At 28.4% G+C, this 24319-nt stretch overlaps 3 protein-coding genes across 3 annotated transcripts; 1 reads left to right on the top strand and 2 right to left on the bottom strand.

The window, feature by feature from the left end:
* Nucleotides 1–3484: 3484 nt before the first annotated feature.
* LOC136968252 (cuticle protein 16.8-like) lies at nucleotides 3485–11904 on the bottom strand. Its single transcript, XM_067262243.1, has 4 exons — nucleotides 11841–11904; nucleotides 10399–10581; nucleotides 4540–4602; nucleotides 3485–4006 (listed from the first exon to the last, which is right to left on the bottom strand). Exons 2-4 carry the CDS (start codon nucleotides 10408–10410, stop codon nucleotides 3485–3487), a joined length of 597 nt encoding a protein of 198 aa, XP_067118344.1. The 5' UTR covers nucleotides 10411–10581; nucleotides 11841–11904.
* Nucleotides 11905–15459: 3555 nt separating this feature from the next.
* Nucleotides 15460–21161, top strand: LOC136968246 (uncharacterized). Its single transcript, XM_067262231.1, has 3 exons — nucleotides 15460–15514; nucleotides 20240–20355; nucleotides 20540–21161. Exons 1-3 carry the CDS (start codon nucleotides 15481–15483, stop codon nucleotides 21014–21016), a joined length of 627 nt encoding a protein of 208 aa, XP_067118332.1. The 5' UTR covers nucleotides 15460–15480; the 3' UTR covers nucleotides 21017–21161.
* A 1655-nt stretch (nucleotides 21162–22816) lies between these two features.
* Nucleotides 22817–24039, bottom strand: LOC136968819 (uncharacterized). Its single transcript, XM_067262863.1, has 3 exons — nucleotides 23961–24039; nucleotides 23224–23846; nucleotides 22817–23152 (listed from the first exon to the last, which is right to left on the bottom strand). The coding sequence occupies exons 1-3, from the start codon at nucleotides 24037–24039 to the stop codon at nucleotides 22817–22819; spliced, it is 1038 nt and encodes a 345-aa protein (XP_067118964.1).
* Nucleotides 24040–24319: the final 280 nt, after the last annotated feature.

The raw sequence follows: 24319 nt of genomic DNA, 5'->3' as shown, positions 1-24319 counted from the left end.
TAAAGTGTAGGGATATTCCCCTAATACAGGTGTAATAACACATACGGTAGACTTTAGTAACATTTATATACCGTACTTAACATTTAATACGTATCAGGTAGGAACTTTTTAAACATAAAGACACACCCTGACAGCATATAAACGTAATAAAACAGTTGCTTTTTTCCCTACAGTTTAATACAGCATAACACTTGGCATCGGTATTAATAACACAATATGATTGATATCGATGCCAACATTATTCTTATCTTAATTTAATTTTCTAACTACAAAAGCTTTTATTTTATCGTTTTAAATCTACAATTTTCTTTTATTATACTTATTTTATTGTTGACGTAATGTTACTTTATGTAAGAGTCTCTTCATATGTTTTTTCTTTTTTACCATTTTAGGAATTTTTACAATAGTCACGTTTTAATCATCTGTTACAACACTTTTACTTGTCTGACGGGCATTCTCGTATCATTTATTAAACCCAACCCGACAATCCAATCCACCTAATTTTTAAAATTCATGTATACTCTGAAGGGATGATTAGGCCTATACTTTCTTGCGTATTGTATAATGTGATGAAAACACACTAAAAATATATATATAAATTGAAACAAATCTATTTAAAATCGTAAAGAACTTGAAATATTTTTTATATCTTTTAAATATATATATATTGAATTATTTTCTTTTTTTCTTTACATTTAAGACTTGTGTACAGGGCTTGACAGAATAAAGATGAGATTAGGGTCAGTCATAAATGAGGAGCTTTTATTCTTCTCGGCTTCCACAAAAATATAGAAAAACAAAAGCAATAAAAATAATAACAATTTAGCAAAGTAGATTATATCATTTTCGTATTATGTTTTCTGCATTAAAGGAACAATACTGGATCCCAAGCCAAATGACTATGGCACTCCCTCATATCAGATATGAATTTGATTGTATAAATAATATTAATGTAATTTTATTTAAAGATTGTAATATATATAATATATATATATATATATACCTGAAGCTTGTTTTTAAAACTTTTTAATGTATTTAAATGATTAATTTCGTTGAGTTCAAGTCGACTTCTAATGTTTTTGAATAGAATTGTTGACAATAACTTTCAAATAAACCTAATAATTTATTCAAAATGATTTAGTATTATAACTTTTTAGGGATTTGGCAAGAGAATATATAGTTATCCCTATATAATTTCGTGGCAAAGCCTATTGAGATCGTTTTCGTTTGACACAAGAGCCTATTAGGTAAGACTCCTCGGGTATAATCTATCAAGCTTCAATAAAATTTGACTTTACCGAATTTTTATTTTTATACTTTATTCACGTAAAGTTTTTTTCCAGAATTTATTAAAAATTTAATTAACTCGAGAGTCAATAACATCTTAGATAAGGAAATGATATTTTTCGTATATCAGTATATTCAATAAGTAAGCGATTGATAAAAAATATAAATGGGTTAATGTCGCAGCAATCGAGTGACAATCATAAAATTCATTATGCAGTATAATATATCACGAATTTGAGACGAAAATATCTTGGCATATGAAAAAATATTTATGTTTTCGATGATAAATGATGATTTTTGTAAAATTTTGCACAGTAAAAAAAAAAACATCTGTCTAAAAAAGAAGAGGGAAAAGTCTGCATAAAAGATAGTCTAATATCCTTAGAAACCGCCGAAAAATTCCACTTTACACAGGTTTTGCTGTATAAGTTATTAGCGGAATGTAAAAATAACTAGAAAAGCCACTTTCCCATCAATCTTATTATTTTCTCAATATTTTAATCCCATTGATAAATTGCCAAATTAATTAAATTTAAGCGATTATAGTAAATATTATATTATATTTACAGTATTTATCATTGGTTTTTCTTCTGTATGTTATATTTACAAATGTGCTATTGAAGATTAATTGTAATTGGAGTTTTTGGAATTTTTAAATTAAAAGAAAAACAAATCTAGTAGCTAGTTTTTTTTTAAAAAAAATCTATTCTTATTAAAGTATTATTTATTTATAATTATTATAATCCATTTATAAAAATTTAATAATGAATATTTTTAAAATACAGTAATAAAAGATAAATAGTTCTAGAAAATATCACAAGATGGCATTACCATCATTTATATCGACAAAATGGCGCAACTACACGTGTAATAAATCAATAATAAAATTTATTTAAAAATATATTATTATTATTATTTTATTAATACATATTTTAATGTTTTATATAATAAATATCCATTTAATTTGACGAATATTACTTCAAAAAATAAGTTATGCCGTAGCCTATATATTATTACTATAGATCAAATATACGAAGTAAAGAATATATGTATTTTTCGAATAGGTTTTTCCTTACTTTTGCAACGTTGCTGCTAAATTTTTTGATCTAGAAAAAATTAATTTATTTTATTTTTGTGTTTCCAGAAAGGCCAGATTTTGATTTATGGCTCTAAGTTACAACGTATAAGAAGCCTCTCCCGCCAATAATAAATTTCAAATCAAAGGCCCTAAACTATAGCTTAAGGCCTGACATCGAAGCTTCTGTATAAATCCGACCTTAACATTTAAACTGCTGTTTAGTAATTTGAAACCACATTTATACTACCGTGAAGTAAGCATAATACATTCTAATTTTAAGGATTAAAATAAAACCATAATACATATCTTTTATAGCATGTTTTATGCTTAATTTTATAGGAAAAGAAGTATTTTTTACCCCAATTACAACCCAAAAAAACTTAAATTATCAATAATTAAATATGGGATCTTTTACATAGATGAGATCCAAATATGTCTAACATATTCAAAACAATTACATTATTGTAGAAGTTTAAAGCTGTCACTTATCTGTCTACGAGTGCAGCGAAGGATTTACACTTATGCCCTAAGGTATAACATAAGATTCTCTACCAATAATAAAAAATTTAGAAGCCCTAAGGTATGTGTAGATCCGGCTTTGCATGAATAAATATGAGTAAAATTATTATTATTATTATTATCTTTTTTGTATATAAAATAAAGTAATAAAAGAAATAAAGTAAAATTTACGAATCATTGCTTTATTATATTCATGAAATAATTAAAAATACATCAATTTGTACATTTTAAAAACAATTTTTTCCATCACACAATGTATAAAATCTACAATAAACCGTATGTACTGTATACAAAATATATAAAATCTCGACTTTTATACATATAAATACTCATACGAAAGTTAACATTGGCACAGAATAAGCCAAAAAAAATAAAAAAGTATGTACAAAAATAAAACTTCGCAATAAAATTTTTATAGACTTTATCATTTTTTCCTCCTCTTATCAATTTAAAATTAATAAATATTTAAATCTTTATTTTTAAAAAATAATCTGATTTTTTTTACTGCAATTGTTCGTAAATTTTTAAGTTCTAGGAAAAAAGTATTAATAATTTATAATATTTCAAAATATTATATATATATATATATATTTTTTAAGCTCACTTATCCCTATACAAGGGAAGATCAGTAGTACGAGTTGATTGTAATGCCTGATCCTGGGCAATAATATAAGAATACTGATCGCGTATCCTCTTGAATGGAGAAGATACGTAACGTGGATGATATTTAGGCACGTAAACCGGTACATATTTATGAGGTTTCTTAACATATTCTTGCATGGGACTACGAGAATACACTTTAGTAGGGACGACGGCGTGAGTTATAGGAACACTTTTAGAACTCTTCACCGTTTTAATGGCTTGGCTTCCGCTATTTTCGGAGTACATGTGTACATCAGCGGGATCTTCTTTTGCTGTTCCGTGTTCATTAGTGCGAACTATAGCTCTGAATCCGTTCTCGTCAGCGATGTAATCAACGTGTCTATAAATTCCGTAGCTGTCTGTATATCCGTATGATCCGATTTTAGTACCTCTCTCGTCGCTCTTCTCTTCTCGATGTTGGCGATTGCCGTATTTATCATAAATTGAATAGCCGAAATCATAGGGCTGGCTTGGATATTTCTGAAAAAAAAATATATATATATATATATATTTTATGTCTAAAAATAATAAACTTTATCATAACCAACGTAAAAATAACATAAACACGTTTTAAATTAAATCAACGCCCATTTTTTTAAAATTGACCAATAGAAACCTGTTCACAGTTTTTTAAAACAACCAATAATCGGGCAGATATAAAGAGATTAACATTTTTAAATAATTCTTTATTGTATTATTATTATTTATATTTATAAATAAATATTTTAAAAAACGTACCGAAATAAAATTTTAAAATAACATAATGAGGAGAGATGAGAAAAAATTGTTTAAAATGCCTCCCCGATGCAAGGACAATACAAACGAGAACATTTTTTTTATTTTTTTCACGTACTTCTCCTTGCTTCTTATATAAAAACGATTTTGATGTTTATCAGACGTATGCAATTTTAAATTTAAAACAAAAAACGAATTAATATAACACATTTTTTAATTTAAAAATAGGTCAAATCGATAGATTCATTATATAAAAAACGATAGAGAAATTTGTTTACCTGAAAATCAAGGCTGTGACCGTTACATATTCCTAGGACAAAACACAAGAATAATAGTAATACCTGAAAATAAATAAATAAAATTTAAATTTGTAATTGATGACAATTTAAAATACGTTATTATTATTATTTAAATATATTTTAGTTGATGAAATCATAAGGAATTTTAGAATCTGGAATATCTTATCTTAATTTCAAATGAACCTGTTTAATAAACATGAGGATTTTTTTTATTTAATCATGTTAAATCTAAACATTTATGTAAGTTTTCCTTAAATAATAGCATAAAATGCGTTTTTTTAAAACCTTATAATACTTAAATAAACATGCCAATACTAAACTAATTCTTAGTAATAGTTATATATTGTATATACACCTGTGTTATTTTATATACTTTTCCTTACTTTATATAGCTTGTGTATTGTTCTCTTTATTATATTTATGAATAACCTCTGAATATTAATGTAATTAATCTATAAAATACACATATTAAAGAATACAATAGCAGAAAAATAAATTAGATATTTGTATACATTTCTAGTTTAATTCTACATTCAGACTGCCATTATATACATTTAATGCTTGAGTATTACGAAAATACGTTATGCTTTATATACAAAAGAGAACGTTATGCTTTAATATAAGAGAAATTTGAAACTTTTCAAAGATAGATATAATAATACATCAACGTTGCACAAAAGTAATGACTCTAATTACATATTAATCGGATTAAAAAGCACTTGTATGAGTTCTTCTTTATAGCAGAAGTGTTGTTATTAATTATAACTTAATTTATAAAGCATACTTTCTATTTTATATTCAAATAACTGTGAAACAGTTCAACCTTCCTGTGTATGTACAGATAATACTTTTAATATTTTAGCTATGGTATAAAGTAAGATAATATATATATTTAAATATTTCTTCACACAAATCTGTGTTGATTCGAAAGGTTATTTCAGGTCAAGCTATGAATTTTTCTTAATGTTTTAAAGATAAGAAATATAAAAAAATAAAGTAAATTAACTTCAACTTCTTAAGGTATTTAGCCCAGAAGGACGTGTCTAATTTTTTTAAACTAGATTTTTATAGAGATATGCCTACGTATAATCTCGAGATGAGGTTACATCAAATAATAAATCGTAGCTAAAAACAATTATGATCATCGTTACGAGCAATTTAAACAGAGCCGATACCATAATATATATATATATAACAACAATGTAATGTTGGAGCTTTGTTATTTAGATATATTCTATTATTTATTTTTCTTGACAGCTTTATGAGATATTTTATACCCTCATAAAATAAGTTCCGAGATATTGTGAATGCCTCGTTTCATTTCTGACAATTTATGGTATTATTAAAACATCGCACTATTTTAACCATTGTTCATAAACATTAAAAGATAGAAATAGTTTATTACCGCTTAAAATAAATATATAAAAATAGTTAGATAACAATTATAATAGGAGTAATTATAATTAATTCTTAAAAATAGAATATTGGCATTGTTTTTCTTCATTTCTGTTAATAGAAATGAATTTTTTACACATGGGCGTCGATCCTTAAGGGACAGAAGGGACATATCCTTCCCAATTTTTACTTTTATTTTATATCATAATATAAAACTTGAAGTTGAAACGAGGACTGTACACAACATATACATCTTAATTCGTATATCTACTCAAAACACGACAATTTTCTTTACACAACGTGGTTGCCCCTCCCTAATATGTATACAGGTAGACCTCGCGATGATTTTTACATACATTATTTTCAAGCCTAAACGCTGAGGTCAGTGGGGTCATTTGTCCCGCTAGCTCTCCCTCTAGCCGAACCTGAAAATGAAACCCTTATATCAGAGCTCCCTTCATCTTTAAATCCATTGTGTCCAGGGCTAGACATACTTATTACGGCCTTGTGTTATAACACATAAAAGGCCTTCTCCACCATCAAATAATAATAAAAGTTTAGTTTCTTTAGCTTGTGTGCAAATCCGGCCCCGATTGTGTTTAGGCTACAGGGAGGCCCCTCCTCTCTCTCTCTCTCTATTTCATCCGCACATTTGTGAATGGTTCAAGCCTCTCCTCATTTCTCTTATGCCTTATTTATTTTAATATTTACAATAAATTCAAATTTATTATATTGATCAACAAACATTTCTAACTGTATATCGATTATTATAAATTATTAAAACTTTTAAAATAATTTTTAAGTATAAATAATTAATCTCGAAACAGTAAACTTTACTCCATATACAATTACGAATTTAATAATAAAAATTATTATTAAATAAAATAATAACTTTATAAAGAATATCAAAAATACAAATTAAATATGTAGACCTAATTCATTTCTGGTTTTGTTGGAAAGTAGTTTGGTCCATATCCATATTTTACATTAAAAATTAATAGATCTAAAACATTTGCAACTGAGAGAAAACTTTTTTCCCCATTGGCATTAAGATAATAGAAAATAAAAATAATATTCCAGCACGACTCTATTCACAATACAAAAATACTATTGTTATTGTCATGGCGGCAATAGTAACAAACTCGGTTAGCACAATGTGGACCACCCAGTCTGGAAGAAATCTTCGTTTTGATAAAATTAGAACAATAGTATCGCTAATTGAGAAAGACGATTCAACCAGTTCAAAAATTTATTCTAATAATACTAAAAATGGCTTATGTAAGATGTTATTAGACCCAAGAGAGCCCTTAATATGTTTTTCCTTTTTCCTTTTTTTTTATTATGCATTACCAATATAATTATCATTCTTACGTCCTATCATACATTACTCAATGTTACAGAAAGGAAATGAACTCTGTAATACATTATTTTACATCATGGCAGATAAGCTGCGAACATAATTTAATGCTTGGTAGATTTCAAACCGAATAATAAGTGAAAACTACTCGCTATAAAAGATGTTTTTGGAGGTAACACCATGGCAATATCTCCATAAAAAAATAAACTACTTACGTCAGTAATGGAAGTATAGTATTGTTCGCGGCGAATACATTTGAATGTTATGAATTAGGAACGAGTTAATATTCATAAGATGCAGCTAGAGAACAATAAAAAATTGACAATATCATACTCTAATACACAATAGAAGATATTTGAACGTCAACAATGTAATCAATGAAGCGACAACTCGTATATAAATCATTAGCTTAGACATATTTACGACTTTCGAAGAATGTTATCGGATGGAAAACAATAAAATTTGCCTCGTATCGTTCTTATAAAACTGTATAATATTAAATTGTTAAACATTAACGAATTAAGCTTACAAATATTATTTTTAAATATATTTTATCTTACCTCCGACATCTTAAAAGGATTTATCCACATCAATCTATCTTAAACATTATAAATATATTTTAAAAAATATTCAGTAGATCATACTCCATTAGAAGAGATAAACACTTGCTAAAAGTGTCAGAATATCTTCTCGTTTCGTATTAACATGGTATTTAAATGCTCTCAATGTGAGAAATGTTAAGTTTCCTTCTTTACAAGTGAAGGAGTTATACATAGACTAACTCGCTAGTGTTGTTTGACACATGTGTGATACAGCAAATGAGGCTACTGACCCCATCAATGATTTATTATATATATTTATATATATATATTTTTTAATGCATTTATTTGAATTTCAATTAATATAAACACTTTTGTAACTTTAATAATTATTATTTTACTTGACTATTATAAAAGTTATATATATTATAGTGTTTTTTTTCTATGTGTTAGTTTACACGGCCGTGACATAAAATCAATATTATATTTACTCTCATTAAAAATATGTAAAATATATTGAAATTATTATCAGATCAAGGTTAAAGTTTATCCATCGATAACGTAACGGTCGCATGACCAAAAATTGGGTCATTTTTACCTCACTGTCAATTATAGTGCATAGGTAAGGAAAATGGGGCCAAAAGATTATTCATTTCTGACGCCTTTTATTTATTGAGGTTTATTTTTTTAATTCGTAGGCATTTAATACATACATATATATATAAATACCAGAAAAATAATCAAAAATTTCGATAAATTTCCTCATTTGATAAATAATTATAGACCCATCTTTTCTTTAATTATATTGATTTTTTTATTAAGATATTTAAATTATTTGCATTTAAAATCATTACCAGAATTTATCTCGTAATATTTTACATTTATCTATATATTATATCTATTAAAAAGTCATTTTATAATCGTTATAAAGGAAAAATTAAATAATTTATATTAAGGTTCTGCCCCGAAATTGGAACAAATGTTTGAAAGATATCTTCTTATATAACATATATTTAAGAAGAAAAAAAAATTATTATTATTATAATCTGTAAAATCTTATCGACTTCATAGAAAACATTTGATAAAAATTAAATTAAAACAATTAAGGAAAAGAAAGATTTTATTGTTTTAATTTTTTAATAACCAGCCGTTTGGAAGATTTAAAATGAAGACTAAAAGAAAAATTATTTTAAAATTGAATGAATTTTAGTTTTTTATTTTATTTTTTTTACGTTTATAGAAATTGCATTTTAATGTTAAAAATGCTCAATTGAGTTTGTATTCACACGGTTCAGTTATTTTCTATTGTTGGGCGATGTAAATTGTATAAGAAGTTGTCGATTTATATAAATTTTTAAGCTGGTTTTTTTAAAGTAAATATATAGAAATTGTCTGTAAAAATACCTAATTTATTACTGAACTAAATCAATCTATTATTTATTAAATTAGATTAATTTAGAACTAATAAAATCAAGAGAAAAATCTGTAGAGACACATTCCATGTCCATCAAAATGTGTAGAAAATAGAATTGATTTACCTTTAGTAAAAAATAACTCGAGTTATTTTAAGGAATAGGAAAATTTCTCTACAGATTAATCCCTTTGCTTTAATAATTCAAGTGAAAGGAAAATGGCTGTATTCAGGACATAAATTACACTTTTTAATTGTAAAATATAAACTTTTACAATTATATTATAGGTTACAATTAAACCACTAATGTTATTAAAATTGATGTAAGACATATATTATAACAAATAATACATTACATTACATGCATTAATGATCTAATTATTATAGGCCTATGTTATATATTCATGTAACATAACATGAATTATGTTATCTATATTAAATTTTATATAGTATACATGTAAAATAGATGTATCAATTTATCTTAAAATTACTACAAGAGAACATAAAGAAGAATTAAGATAAAGTTAAATAAAAATATGAATAAATTTAAGATAAATATAAATTAAAACTTTCTTTATAATAAAATTAATAACTGTGCAAGACAAGAATTTAAATTATAAAATTTATATTCTACAAGTTAAAGGAAGTTATTCATATAAATTCAAACTAACTCTTTCTCTTTCCTAGTTAAAAATTAATGAATGTACATTTATTTAATTGCAATTTATTTAATTTATAACTAGTAAATTAATAAATACACTATTTAAAACAAAGTTAAATTACCAAATAATTATTGGAATGATGTTACAAATTTGTACTTGTTCATCTTTTTCTTAATTAATTTCTCATATTATGTTGAAATATATATTAAAAAATAAACAAAAACATAATCAACTTGTTAATCAACTAATCTCATAAATCATTTTATTCTTCTTTAATTAATGAAATAAGTATAAAAACTACAGAATGCTAATAAGTTTCTAATGTGTTGTAGGAATTAATTGTATTTGTTATACATTCTACATATTAATTAATTAAAAAGGGAAAATTAAGGTTAAGTTTTCTACAGATCTGAAAGTGTATTTAGTCGTGATGAGAATCTCGAGAAAGTGAGAACAGAGAAAAAAGATACTTACCCGTGTATCCATAATGTATAACTGTATGTAGTGATACTATTCTCTTCTGTTCACCGCCCTTCTACGGGGGAGGTTTGTTGAAGATGACAACGAGGCCAGATAAAACGTCAATAATACCCGAATCCAGTCATGCAAGACGGTCAAATGACGAGCGAAAAACTCGAGAAATTGCTAGTAAACGCCCTACGGGAGAGAGTAGTGAAGCAGCGAGATCAGGTCATGCAAAAATTTGTAATAATCAATGACGTTCTCCGCGGCTATCTAGGTCGTCCTTGCTTAGAACATGATGGACTTTCGCTTTTGTGTATTGGCAGAACGTTGGATAAATCCCAGAAGTACATAAATGTTTAATTGGGCTACTTGTTAGAAGAATATCTAGGCTCGGTTATTGTAAAATAACGGGTTAAACTCTCTCTTTAAGAAGAAAAAAATGCTCGCATTTAGAATCACGCTTTATTTTTTTTTTTTTTTTTCGGGAACGTCGTGAGGTCGTGTAGTAGTTAAGATCGATTTAAACTGTATAAAAACTCAGCAAATGATATGCATTTTGGGAGTTTGAATGGATGTTTCGTACAAAAGATCTAGAACAGTATTGCTCTTATCGGGCACGGTATCTGTGCTCCGGATGTAAGGAGGACTCGGTAAATAAACACCTTGTTTATTTTGAATAAGTTATATAGAAGAAACAAGAAAAAACAATTTCAATCGGTCAAGACAATTTCACAGATTGTGACATCGCAATTTTTCTTTTAAAATCTCTTCATGACTGCTCCAGTTCTTATAAAAATTCTCACCCTTAGGCATTGCAAAAAAATCTTACAATTTGCAACAAATTGTTTTAGAGTATATATGTGATAAAGATTTTTTGTTATACGTTTTGGCGATTGTTCACTGTAATTACTCTGTCAGCGGGGATTTTTAAATAGAACAGAAGAGTGAATAGAAAAATGGCGAAGCATACTCTCCTTTGGTTATACTTGTCTATCTCCTGCGTAGAAAATGAAATTATGAAACAATTATAAATAACAATCGGTTTCTATATAGAACACCTTGTTAGTGGGTGTTATTTAGAAGACGGTTAAACTTCATTTTTAACTAAGAATGAAGTATTAATTGAGTGAAAATTGTGCAATTTTCTCAGTTATAGTCACGATATCCAGTAAACAAGATCTATATAAGAACTAATTATGAATATTTTTGCGAATTTACATAAATTCTTCAGGTATTCTTCATTTTTACTGTCTTTAGATGTAGACAATTCAATAGAATTAGTAAAACTACATTTCACTTTTTCTCTCTTGTGAAGACTTAAAAATATGTCTTTTCTGAGGATGGTGCCATCAAGTACAGGGGACAGTACCCTTGAAATAGACGTAATAAATGTATTAATAAAACGTCCTTTCATTTAGGTGAATGAATTTAGCATAAGTTATTAAACTTACGTTCTATCCTCTTCGACCTTGGATGTGATCAGTAGAGCGAAAATGATGCAAATGATAAATCTTCTGATGGTATCCAGCAAAGCACAAATATCACTCTATAAATAACTGAAATGGAATCAAGAAAAATAAAGATTTTGAAAGTAAAAATTCCTGATATGACATAAAAATAACTAAGAAATTTAATATATATATTGAGTTAAAGTGCTTTACCTACTATTAATATTTATCTTTATGCAAATATAAAACGAGTTCTAATCCCATGCCCAGTGAATTGATAAAAATGTGAGTTTATTATTTAATCAATTAATTCGTCATTAATTATGTATAAATTATTCTATTGTTATATATATAGAAGGGCAGCGACCTTTAGGAATGTTAATCGTGTTCATCACAATCTGTAAGTAGTGTTTTTCCTAATAGGAAACTATTGTGGATAGAGTTATAAGCTTATGCTTTTCTCACGTTTGATTAATAACAATGGAATTTATAACGAGTTAAATTATAAAAATAGAGATTATTGTTGCACTAATGTCTTGTTAGGAGGCTCTAGATTAATGTCTAGATGTGGATAACAAAGATTATATTTAGTTACTACATCTTGAACCTGAAGTATACGATAAGAATATACGCCTTTAATCTTTTCTTATTAAAGAATATGGATTTTGTATAGATCTAAATATATATATAAAGTCTTAGATTCTTCTCTATAAATTCATGAATTCTGTATAAACAGTTCTCACGAAGAAACTTGTGAATTTTGACTTCACGAAACATTATCTGCATCATTGCACCATAAAGAAACAATCTGAGGAAGAGAGAAATATAATTTGTTTCAAAATAGAACTTAATTATATAGCGGATGGAAGCAAAGTGAATCATTTATTTATCATTTACTTTTAAAGGAAGAACAACGAAGAATAAAGTCATATAGGCTATATTTTTTAATAAATTTACGTCATTATTTATTATTACTCGACCAATCGGAATAAAAGGAATTTTTTCGATAAAATTACTAATCGATATTCGACGAATTCTATTAAAAGAACAACGACCCGGAAAAATTCTTGAATTATTCCATTAATTAATTGTTAATTCAAATATCGTCCCCTATATTTAGTTCATAAAAACCGTTGAATAATAACCTTTAAAACCTATCTGAAAATCGATAATTATGTCTCACTCTTACTGAAACTCGGTGTGAAGTGATGCGAAACTAATTAATATGGATCGTTGACCTTTAAACTTTACAGGTAGATTTTACTATGTTATAAAACAAAAAAGAAAGATCCATCTGTCAATATATAACCTATATCTTATGTATATGATCTTATCTTAACATAAGGATCGCTTCCTACATAGACAAAACTCTTCCTCCTATCGTAAATTAAAGCTTCCGTAACATTGTGGCTACCTGTTAGAGGCCCACTAATAACAAACAGGTAGAAAGCAGGTGTACGCATCTGTTTCGAAGGTAACAAATAATTTATTCGATACATTCTCTACATAAGTTATAAATAAATTAAGTTTTTTTCCATTTTTTAAAGGCACTTAAGAATTATACTTCAACTAGCCTTATAAATTGCTAAGTAATTTTTTTACATATCTTTTATAATATAATAATAATAAAAAAGGAACATTTTTGCATGCTTGCTATACTAAAATTAAATGTTCCTTTCTAGTTTTCGGATTAAAATTGTGTTTATTGAAGCGTTTCGGATATATAAAGAGTTTCTTTTGTATGTCTGTAAGCCTATATATATATAAATTTATACAGTGTTTATTTTTATCTAAATTCAGTACTACGAAGTGACAAGTTCGTGTTTTAAAGGAATTTAATAATCTTATCGTTATTTTAATTAAGAAAAAACACTCGTATCGTGAGAGATGATGATTTATTCAAGAGCTCGATATCACTTGGAGTGTTAGATATTCTAAAAAGGTAAAACCGATCCATCAAACCGTACAGATAACGGACAATGTGTTAATGCATTTATAAAAAATGCATAATTCAATGATATAAATCCTCCTGGAATATTTTCTCATAAAAATTTACCGAAAACACGCGATCCATCAAAAAGACCTATTTAATTTTAAGAATATCTCGTCTTAAAAACGTTTATGAATTGTTAAAATCCCGTCAAGTTTACGGAGCCGAAAAATCGTACCGAATATCGAACCGACGACGAAATCATTCGGCTTATTAGATATTAATAATATCAGGATAATGCTGTAATTTCGAATAAAATTACAGAATTACCCTTGACAAGAAAACACTTTGATGCACCGAAAAAAAAAATAAAAAAAATAATAATTTATAATTTCGATTCTAAACCAGACACAATAAGGAAGTAAATATTTCGGTCAGTTCTATTACAGTCGGAAATTTTGGCGACTATTAGCTCGTCTCGCCCATTCCCAAATAATGCTCGGATGCAATAAAGCGTAGAGTCTGTGACAGCTTCAATTATCTTCATTACGCGATCACAATACCATCAGACGTCAACCATATCCACTTCTAAACGAAAAATTCGTTGCTTATTTTTCTAATATACTTTATTTTTATTTTTATTTTTAAAATATTTTATTTTCTAACAGCTGCAGGTTGGCGACCTTTTCTTGTACTTTCTTATCTCCCTCTCTCATCGTATTATCATAACGAGTAGTTTGGATGAGAGATAAATATGCAAATTCACTACTTTTTCAGATTAGAGTTGTTTTCTTTTCAACAGTGTTACATTGTTGAGAACACTAAAATAACTCGAAAAGAAGACGTTATTGTGAAAGTTAAAGGAGGTAGAAACACTAAAACTGATATTAAACACGAGCCTTTTATTGTCGAAATCTGAAAAAATAAAATAAAATGCCAGTCGATAAAAATCGATGCGTGTAAAAACAATCATCATTTAATACTTATAATGTGATAATTAGTATAAAGTAGTATTGTTCCAATTCGTTAGACTAGGACATTGTTTAGGTCAATACATGTTTTGGCATCTATTGAACTCGTTTAGTGACTAGCAATTTACAATACTAAAAATGAGAATGAGTTCAACTACTACTATCAAATTAAACTATAAAATATTATTCGAGATGATTCGGTAATTCTAATTTTGATTTTCTAATAATTTATTCCGCTTTTTATCAGATTATTATTTTTTATCTTATCTTATTATTCACGCTTTAGTGTTATTCGTATTTTGAATTTTTATATATAAATAGGTACAGCAATGTACATGCCAGATACGATCTTTTCTGCTTGTTCAAGCGAGAAAAGCTCGGATATATACACACAGTATTTTTTATTTAATTCTTTCATTATTGATAGTCACAACATGTCAATGCGAAGATAACATTATATCGTGACGTGAATGCGTTTTCTTTATTTCGTTTTTTTTTTTTTTATTTTTATTTTCATCTTACCGTTTATAGAAAATAGAGTTTGTGACACGAATAATATTTTTAAATATAGCAAATAGGGCAGTTTAACTATATAAATTCTCTCTTATCCTGAGAACTTAAAAGAGTTGTATAAATTCGATTTTTAAGTGGAAAAGACGAAAAGAAACGTATGATATGTATCGAGTTTACAAAAAAAAAGTAATGAGAGAAGTGATAAATGCCAGATTTGATCCGACAATAGATGAAGAATCGGTGCAGGAAAACATGCAAAGTAGGTTATAAAAGACGTGATGTTAAGACATCACGATGACAATATTCCATTGGCGAATATATCTGCAGCCACACGGTCGCATTAACCTATATTCATTTGCTTTGTATCTCCGATGCATTTTGAATACGAATGATTTACTTTCCGACATATTGTACGCCATATTTCTTTTTTTTTTTTTAAGTCATTATAAAATATAATAATAATAATAATAATATCAACTTCTACCTTCAGGCTTCTTTATGAAAAGTAAACTATTCATTAAAAAGTTAAATTTTATAGCCTATATTTTTTGAAAAACAAATTATTCTAGTTATAAGGATTTAATTCTTTTAAATAAAAAATAATTATAATTTATGTTTCAATAATTAAAAAAAACAAAGGATTTTTTCTATAATTTTTCTGGAATTTGTAAAAGAACAGAGTTTATAAAAATTGTGTATAATTCTAGAATAATTCTAACCTTTAACAATTTATAATTACAAGATCTAGAATATAGAAATGAAATTTCTCTAGAATGCTAAAAAAATTGTAGAAAAAGATTATTTTATTTACATATTCCAGAAAAGATTTCCTTAATTAATAAATTTCAACAATGGAAAAAGAATAATAATAATAATAAATTAAAATAAAATTCTAGAAGATTTTTCTAGAATTTTTTTTTACATTTTTTAATTAATTAATTTATAAAAAAAATATTTTGTATTTCACGTCTAAATTGGGAAGATCATACATGCCAGGATGATTTAAACAATTAAATGACGTAACGAACGAACACTTTCGCATAAGTAATGACGAACGGCAGATAAAATACTTTTCATATCAAAGGTATTATTTTAATTATCCATATCAACAGAGACGAAAACGTGATTATACAGTAGGTCAAACAATTGAAAAGAGCAGTAATTTAAAATCACGTTTGGTTAAACCAAATGAAAGCATTTGAGGAATAACTGTCTATTGTAAATATGCAAACAATAGATACGCTTACAATAATAATTGGGTTTTGGGTGTGAATATACACTGTCGGCGTTAAGCAAGGTTGGACCATCGTGACCCACGATATGGGGTGGCTTTCATTCATTATCTTGTCACTCTCACAATACAAGAGATCTTATCGAAAAAAAAAGAAAAAAAGCGGATTTCGTCTTTCGAATTTTATAAAAATAATACTTTAATTCCTGTTGTTTTCACCTGTAATAATAACTTTATTTAGGTGAAAGCCATCTCTCTAAAATATTATCAATTTTTTTTTAAAATTACAATCCGATAGATGGCGTTAAGGTATTTTATTCAATTTTTATTTAAAAATAAAGCTAATATGTAATGATAATATTGAAAAATTTTAATTAAATATTATTAAAAAATTTATTTATTTTTTCTTATTTAATAAAAATATAATTATAAATATATTCAATTAAATTGAGCGTATTAGTAATAGCTTATGTAGTGCTTCCATCTGGTGAGTGAGATTGAAAATAATGATGAAAAACTAAATAAAACCTGCCTAAGGTGACTGTCTTCAGATTCAGAGAATTTTAGTCTCTTTTTTTACAGGGTTAGAGAAACCATATTTTAGGATTAACAAGAAAAGCCGCCTACTTATCTGCATCTTAAATACAGTACGTCTGTTATTTACAATAGGATCACAAAAGCCACGATTTAGGAATAGATAAGTATAATTGTTAATAGGGACTCTTTAAACTGAGAAGTCAAAGCGGCAAGTTTCTCGTGTTTCTTTTTCTTTCTTTGTTATTGACTCTTTCCGCCGTATGGGCAGAAAGAGGGCATTTTATTACACCAGGCCCGCAATGGTGGGTCAGATGGGCCTAGCCGAACCCGAAATGATGTATTTTCCTGTATATGTCTGGTGAGAGGGACGGGCCTCCCCATCACTAGGCATATCTGTGAAAAATTCCTGGGGTTTTCTACTGCACGGACTGTAGGCTCATGCCTTGACTATCCGGGTGTCAGATTACAGATAATTGAAATTCGGTAGTGAATAGGCTTATTGTTATACATATTATTCACAAAAGTATAGGTTCTTACTTTCCAAAATTTGATATTTTATTAAGCATAATTTGCATAATAATTAGGTCTATACATAATACTACATTTATATGACTATACAATTGTATTTAGAACAATATCGTTAATGGTGAGTTTACTAATATACAAAAGATCTTCATAATTTGAGCAGTAAATAATAACTACTGATAGAATTTAGTTCTTTTTAAATTAATCCCATCCGGATTTCTTCGATTTTTTCTTATTATTATTATTATGTTTATTACTCGTTCCGGTTCTCCAACTACTCCTCCAAGAAGAACGGCGCCCTTTTATTTGATTTGTTTTCGATTTTTTCTTAGGAGCTTGAGTGGGAGCTTGCCAATCTTCTTCGTCTTCATCATCGTCTTCCCAATCTTCTTCGTCGTCCAGAACATATTCGGAAACGATATCGGCATCGGCTGGATTAGCATTTACTGTACCCGGTTCGTTGGTTTTAACCCACGCCCGAAAACCGTCAGGACCGGCTGTATATTCCACCTGACGATATATCCCATCCGCATCTGTATATCCGTAAACTCCTCTAACATTTCCCTCTCCATCCGATTCTTCTCTTCTAGTTTGTCTGTTGCTGTCTTCATCTTTTATCTTATATCCGTATCTATAGCGATGGGCCTAGTCAAATGAACATTTTAACCGATTAATCATTAATTTAAATTGCTAATTATACAGAAAACCTGAAGCATTTACCTGATCGCTATCCCCCTTCTTCTTTGATTTCGGCCTAGCCGATACTGCTATAACGAATACGAGTAGCAAGATAAAGACCTGAAAGTATAGTTTTAAAACGTTTTTTTAAAGTGCTGTCTATGTTCTTAATTTCAATTTCTTAATCCATTTGCTTACCTTCATGTTCCTTACTGTAGATCTAGTTGTCGTTTGATACACTAGTAGTGTCACCTCGTATATATATACAGTTAGTGGCTACCTAGACCTTTTGTTTTAATAATTTCTCGCCCCAATTTCTTTTAATTTACTGAACAATTGATTAGTTTAGTTCGAATTCTTCATCTTTCAACTTGACACAATAGACATTTTTTTACGGGGGCAACTCGATAATAATAATTTCTAAAAACCTTCGTTCTTATTCCTTTTTATTCATTTGCAGTTTCCGTTATAATTCGGACAATGGAAGGAAATTTTAATTGTTTAGTAGCCCCTATTGATTTTTATTAACTATAAAGTCTATCTTCCCATCAAGGAGAACGGCATTGTTTACCTTCCATCATTTCCGATAAGAAATCACTTTCGATAATGATAGATAACCTTGGAATTCGCTTTTTTAAAATTATAAAAGGACTTAAATCGATGCAAATTACCCGGTTTTGAATGACATTTAACGCCGAAAAATAGGTTCAAAACTAAGCAGAAACTTTAAAATAAAAATACAGTATGTAAAGAGTAATTTTACTCGAAGGTTGAATAAAATTCCGCTCAGTCATTAAGTGTGTCGCATGGTTTAGTGACTTTCAAAGACAATTTTCCATTTCCCTTTCATTAAGTTTGACATTCTGACAGTTGTTACAATTGTTCGGCGGCTTTGGTAATTGCCATGACAGTGATGATTAGTTCCGAAGCGATTGTAGACATGGGACCGGTTGATTTACTTGTTAACGAGTGACATCCGTTAATCCCTAACTTACTTATTATTATTTTTTTTTTTTTTGTTTTATCAATCGAAGATTACGCTCTAATTTTTTAAGAAAAAAAATCACAAATCGAAAATACTTTTGAAATGAATTTTCACGATAAAAATAACAGCGGGTGGATCTACTAACGGTACTTTGAACCGGGAAATTATAACGGCGAAAGTTGTAAAAAGAACTGCAGGTTGCTTGTCTTACTTTATTTTTTGATGTCTGGGTCATCAATAAAATCCGCCATTTTTGCTCTAAAATATCGCTGGTTTTCAATTATATAGCCTATTTTACCATACAAAAATTCCCTTATACAGAAAGGACGTTATAACATATTTATTGGTACATAAATATGTTATAACGTTTTTAATATTTAAAGAAAAAAAAAAGAATCAATTTAAATGAAGAATTAAGTATATCTCGTGTGAGAATTTTTCGATAATTAACTAAAATTGGGGTCGTATTAATTAGTTATTTTACCAAGATTTTACATAATTAGAAATATATTATGAAGGAAAGTGTTTAAAATTTGACAGCAGGGCATTTCATTAACGAAATACCAGGTCAAAATTAACGGTATATATAACAGTTCTACACTGTTTCGTATCCATAAACAAAGATGAAGTCTCAGGTAAGATCGATTTATTTCAATAATAATACAGTGTTCTTTCTGTTCTATAGCTTAGTGAAGAGGTTAATCTGATCTAAAGCTACTCGTATAACAAATTTGATAGTTATATTTATTACAGGAAATAATAGAACTGATGGGAAAATTAATGGAGGTTGTAAGGTTTACGATATTGATGGTGTAATTAAAAAAGATGACGTATAATAGGATTAATTGATTTTAAGAATTAAATTAAATAATCAATCTTCTAGATACGATAACGGATGAAATGATTGTGATGATTGATTAATTTAATTAGTTTTGACAACTTAAATAGGATATTTAAAACGTGAATTATTAATTTCTTTCTCTTTTTTTTCTGTAACGTTACGTAACTTTAAAATTATTTTTTTACAGGTAGCCATTTGCCTCTTGGCTAGTCTTGTAGTCGCATACACGTATCCGCCTCCCAAATATGACTATCCTCCACCTCCTAAGTATGATTATCCGGCGCCTCAGAAATATCCACCTCCAAAAGTAAGATTTACAATAAGACCTGTAGGTCTGTCTGGCTGACATTTATTTTATATTATGTAAGAAGTCGAGCATTTATGTACCGCCTACAGTAACAAATAACTTTCCCGCTGTTGTTTATTTGTAGCCCCAAGCTCTCTTTCGGAGAGTTACGTACTAGTTTTGTAATATTAAATTATTATTTTAGGTAGAAAAGGCAAATCCGTACGAATTGAACTACGATTTCCTAACAGACGATGGAGCATCCGTATGGCAACAAGAGCATGGCAACGAAAAGGGTGAAAAATCTGGTTCCTACGGATATAAAGACGCTTACGGTGTTTACAGATACGTCGATTACTGGGCGGATGCCAACGGTTTTCGAGCAAAGATTAAAACTAACGAACCGGGTACCGATGATGCCGATCCAGCTGACGTAGATATAACCGCTTATCCTCCACCTAAATATACCGCTCAAGCTAAACCACCCAAAGCGAGTTACAAGCCACCGGAACCACCGTCTTATCCGTCACCTCCTCCTAAAGAAACGTACAAACCTAAGCAGAAACCACCTCAGTATAAAACAAATAAAGCAACGCCTCCACCTTCGAGTTACGAACCTCCATTGCAGAGTTACGAAATAGTTTACCCACCATCGAGTTACCCAAGTTATGGTTTATACTGAAATGTGTCCTTTCTACCTAAATCATTTACTAATTTAATCGTTTTTTTTAAACAAAAAATAAATGCACAACTAGACGGGTTGCAGGTTAGCCTTTGTAAATAATTCTTATTCTTTATTTTTATGCAATAAAATTTGTTGATAATTATCCCCCTTTTTTTTGTTAATTATTCGTTGATACAACTCCACACTCATTCGTATAATTATCACTTAAAAATGGACCAATTTCTACTTAAAATGGACCGATTTCTACTTTAAAATGGACCGATTTCTACTTTAAAATGGACCGATTTCTACTTTAAAATGGACCGATTTCTACTTTAAAATGGACCGATTTCTACTTTAAAATGGACCGATTTCTACTTTAAAATGGACCGATTTCTACTTAAAAATGGACCGATTTCTACTTAAAAATGGACCGATTTCTGCTTTAAAATGGACCGATTTCTACTTAAAAATGGACCGATTTCTAATTAATTTTGAATAAAATCCGTGGGTACTTTATGTTAAAGAATTACATAATTTTATAATCAAATATTTAGCCTTATATGACTTAACGTTGAGTAAACATTGACGGATGTATTCATCATTACGTAATGTTTTAATAACAAAAACAAAAAAAAAAGCGAAAGTTAATCATGAGAACTGCATTTTAACCTCCTTTCACCCGATCAAAAAATTATGTAAGACGTTCTAAAGAATGAATTGTTTCTCTACTATCTTGTTAAGCATAAAGCCCGAGGCTGATACCTTATCTTCCACACGTCCTACTTCTTCCCTTTTCCTCCCTACAGCAAGAACAACACCCCGGGTCTTAATAATTATACGCATATTACGTGGAAAAACCTGAGAAAACTATAACTCAGATTTATAAATAATAAACTAAAACGGAAATCTAATAAACTAAGGTAATTGTATTTATTTTTTTTAACGTTTTTTATTATTATACCGGAACGTCATTTGTTCCAGCAATTTTCTTTTTTTTTTTTAGGTCATAAACGAAGGTAAATCGATTCAGATCGTGTTTCGTTCCTTCCCTTTTAGACCGGCTTATTATTAAAATGACATTTTGTGTGGTTGGATGGACACGTGGCCCTTCTAGCTCCGGGTTAATATTACTCTGTAGACTCATAAAGAAATGGCTCAAATTTGATAGGCGTATTCTTAATGGATATACCAAAGAGCATTTTCGTAAATTCGTTTCTTTAATAGTTGTATAAGGCCGCCACACGTATTTTTAACACAGAAGTTTAATGTATTATCAACGTGTTCAGAGATGCTGAAAATTTATACTTTTTTTTTTTTTTGATATTTCCTGTGTTATTTTAATAGGTGAAATCTATAATTAAACGAAAGGTTTAAGTATTGATTACCGCTTTAATTATCTAATTTTAATAAAAATTTGCTTAAGGAACAATATGCCGACAAGGAAGAAATAAGACTTCAATTATATACGAACTAATTAAAAATTTCCTTAATATCCAAGTTTTCGTTACTTAAAATATAATAAATATAGAAGTGATTACTGTGGATGATACAAATTTCATCTTCCAGGCAATATTAATGAATCTAATTCTAGAAAATCCGGTTCAGGTGGTCGAATTAAGTTCAAAGGTCATTCTGCAGCAGTGTTATTAAGAATATCATTAAATTACTTATTCGAACATAATTAAAATTTTATGAAATTCTTTATTTTTAATGTTAATTTTAAATAAATATCAAAAGGAAATTATTATATGTATATGTTCACAATTTTCCTGTTCCGTGATTTATGGTATACATTTCTTACTTGAGTCATTAATTTCATCCCGTGTAAGGCACTTTTAATAAAGGTAATTTCAACGTTTGACTCGGATAATAAGGCTTGCTACCGTAATTAGTTATTAATGGAGGAGACTTATGAGTAATCAAAACGCTAGCAGGGTTTGAATTAGCCGTGCCCGGTTCGTTGGTTTTTATCCAAGCTCTAAATCCTTTATGATCGGCCACGTAATGAACTTCCCTGCTGACTCCATGAGCATCCACGTAACCATATGATCCTCTTTTTGCTCCCGATTTATCACCTACTTCGTTTCTCCATTGGCTGTTACCGTAGTAATCATTTACTTTATAGCCGAAATTATAAGGATACGGAGGCTTCTGTAAATTTAAATAATAAATATAATTGTTATATAAATCAATATATAAATTAAATATTTGAATATACTTACGTGTACTTTATAGATTTTGTAATTATTTAAATTACCTCCTTTAAGATATTTGAAAAGACTGAAAAATTTTCTATTATCTCCGCTTTCTGATGGTTTATAATTGACTATTTTAATATTTTTCGGTACTTTCGTGGTTACAGTTTTAAAATTCTCTACTATTTTACTAGGAATTTTTGTCGTTTTATATGAATTATGATCGATGGTTGTTGCCTTTGGATTTTCCTTAGGATAATAAAAGTCCTGATAATTCGTAAGAGCATACTGCTTATCGAAAGTATTGATACTTTCGGACGGTTTATATGCCGTTGCTAAATAATTAAGATAATTATTATAATAATGGTCGCCCATTACTCCTTTATAAGTGGAAACGGGTAAAACGTTTTGCTGTTGAAACTCCTGTTTAAGTGCTTCTTCGCTGTAAACATCACTCGATTGTGACGATATGTCTTCTTGTATATTACTATCCTCTTCGTCTAAATCTTCTAGATTTTCTTTATAAGGTAACACGCCATAATTTTTATCCGAATTTAAGAAATTTAAATCGTCTAGAGAATCCTTAAAGTACACGGGAATTCCCTTATAAAAAATCGAAGAAGATTCTACAGAAGTTATAAAAAATATTTCTGAAGATATCGATAAAATAATAAGGAATAACTGTAAAAAAAAAATATAGGAAAATTAGTCTGTAAAAAGACAGTAAAATTTAACAACAATGTAATTGAATTAAGTTAACTTACCAGCAACATTATTCTGTGGAATGCAGAATGACAACTGAAAAGATGTTTTTGTATGAATTTCAAATATTTTGTTAGTCATACCGGAGACACAGTGACCTAGAACTTGAACAAAAGGAAAATCTGCTCCTCCCTTTGTTTTCTTTTAACGCGCTTTGCTCCTTTTTTTCTCCACAATCCGGTTGTTTTGCATGCTCCAATACATAATTATTCTTAAAACGTGGAAATTATTTCTACGATTCTTTTATTTTAATACAAAGAAATTTCGAATATTTTGGCTTTTTTTGTGATTTTTAATTAAACATTTTGCTCTTTAAAAATATTAGAAATGTGTTAAAATTGTATTACAATACACAATTATA

This window comes from Centruroides vittatus, unplaced genomic scaffold, assembly GCF_030686945.1.
Source record: "Centruroides vittatus isolate TY-2023 unplaced genomic scaffold, ASM3068694v2 contig_1033, whole genome shotgun sequence".
Classification (NCBI taxonomy): Eukaryota; Metazoa; Arthropoda; class Arachnida; order Scorpiones; family Buthidae; genus Centruroides; species Centruroides vittatus.
Note: the sequence above shows the minus strand (reverse complement) of the source record. Positions and strands in the feature narration are given on the sequence as shown.

What these genes read in the sequence shown, in the direction of transcription:
- LOC136968252 (XM_067262243.1), bottom strand. An exon ending in GTCACAGCCTTGATTTTCAG is followed by an intron (nt 4,007 to 4,539) that starts GTAAACAAATTT and finishes TTTTTTTTTCAG; the next exon opens with AAATATCCAAGCCAGCCCTA.
- LOC136968246 (XM_067262231.1), top strand. Translation starts at nt 15,481, where the DNA reads ATGAAGAATCGGTGCAGGAAAACATGCAAAGTAG. An exon ending in CAGGAAAACATGCAAAGTAG is followed by an intron (nt 15,515 to 20,239) that starts GTTATAAAAGAC and finishes TTTTACAGGTAG; the next exon opens with CCATTTGCCTCTTGGCTAGT. An exon ending in AGAAATATCCACCTCCAAAA is followed by an intron (nt 20,356 to 20,539) that starts GTAAGATTTACA and finishes TTATTATTTTAG; the next exon opens with GTAGAAAAGGCAAATCCGTA.
- LOC136968819 (XM_067262863.1), bottom strand. Translation starts at nt 24,039, where the DNA reads ATGACTAACAAAATATTTGAAATTCATACAAAAACATCTTTTCAGTTG. An exon ending in TCCACAGAATAATGTTGCTG is followed by an intron (nt 23,847 to 23,960) that starts GTAAGTTAACTT and finishes CGATATCTTCAG; the next exon opens with AAATATTTTTTATAACTTCT. An exon ending in ACAAAATCTATAAAGTACAC is followed by an intron (nt 23,153 to 23,223) that starts GTAAGTATATTC and finishes TTAAATTTACAG; the next exon opens with AAGCCTCCGTATCCTTATAA.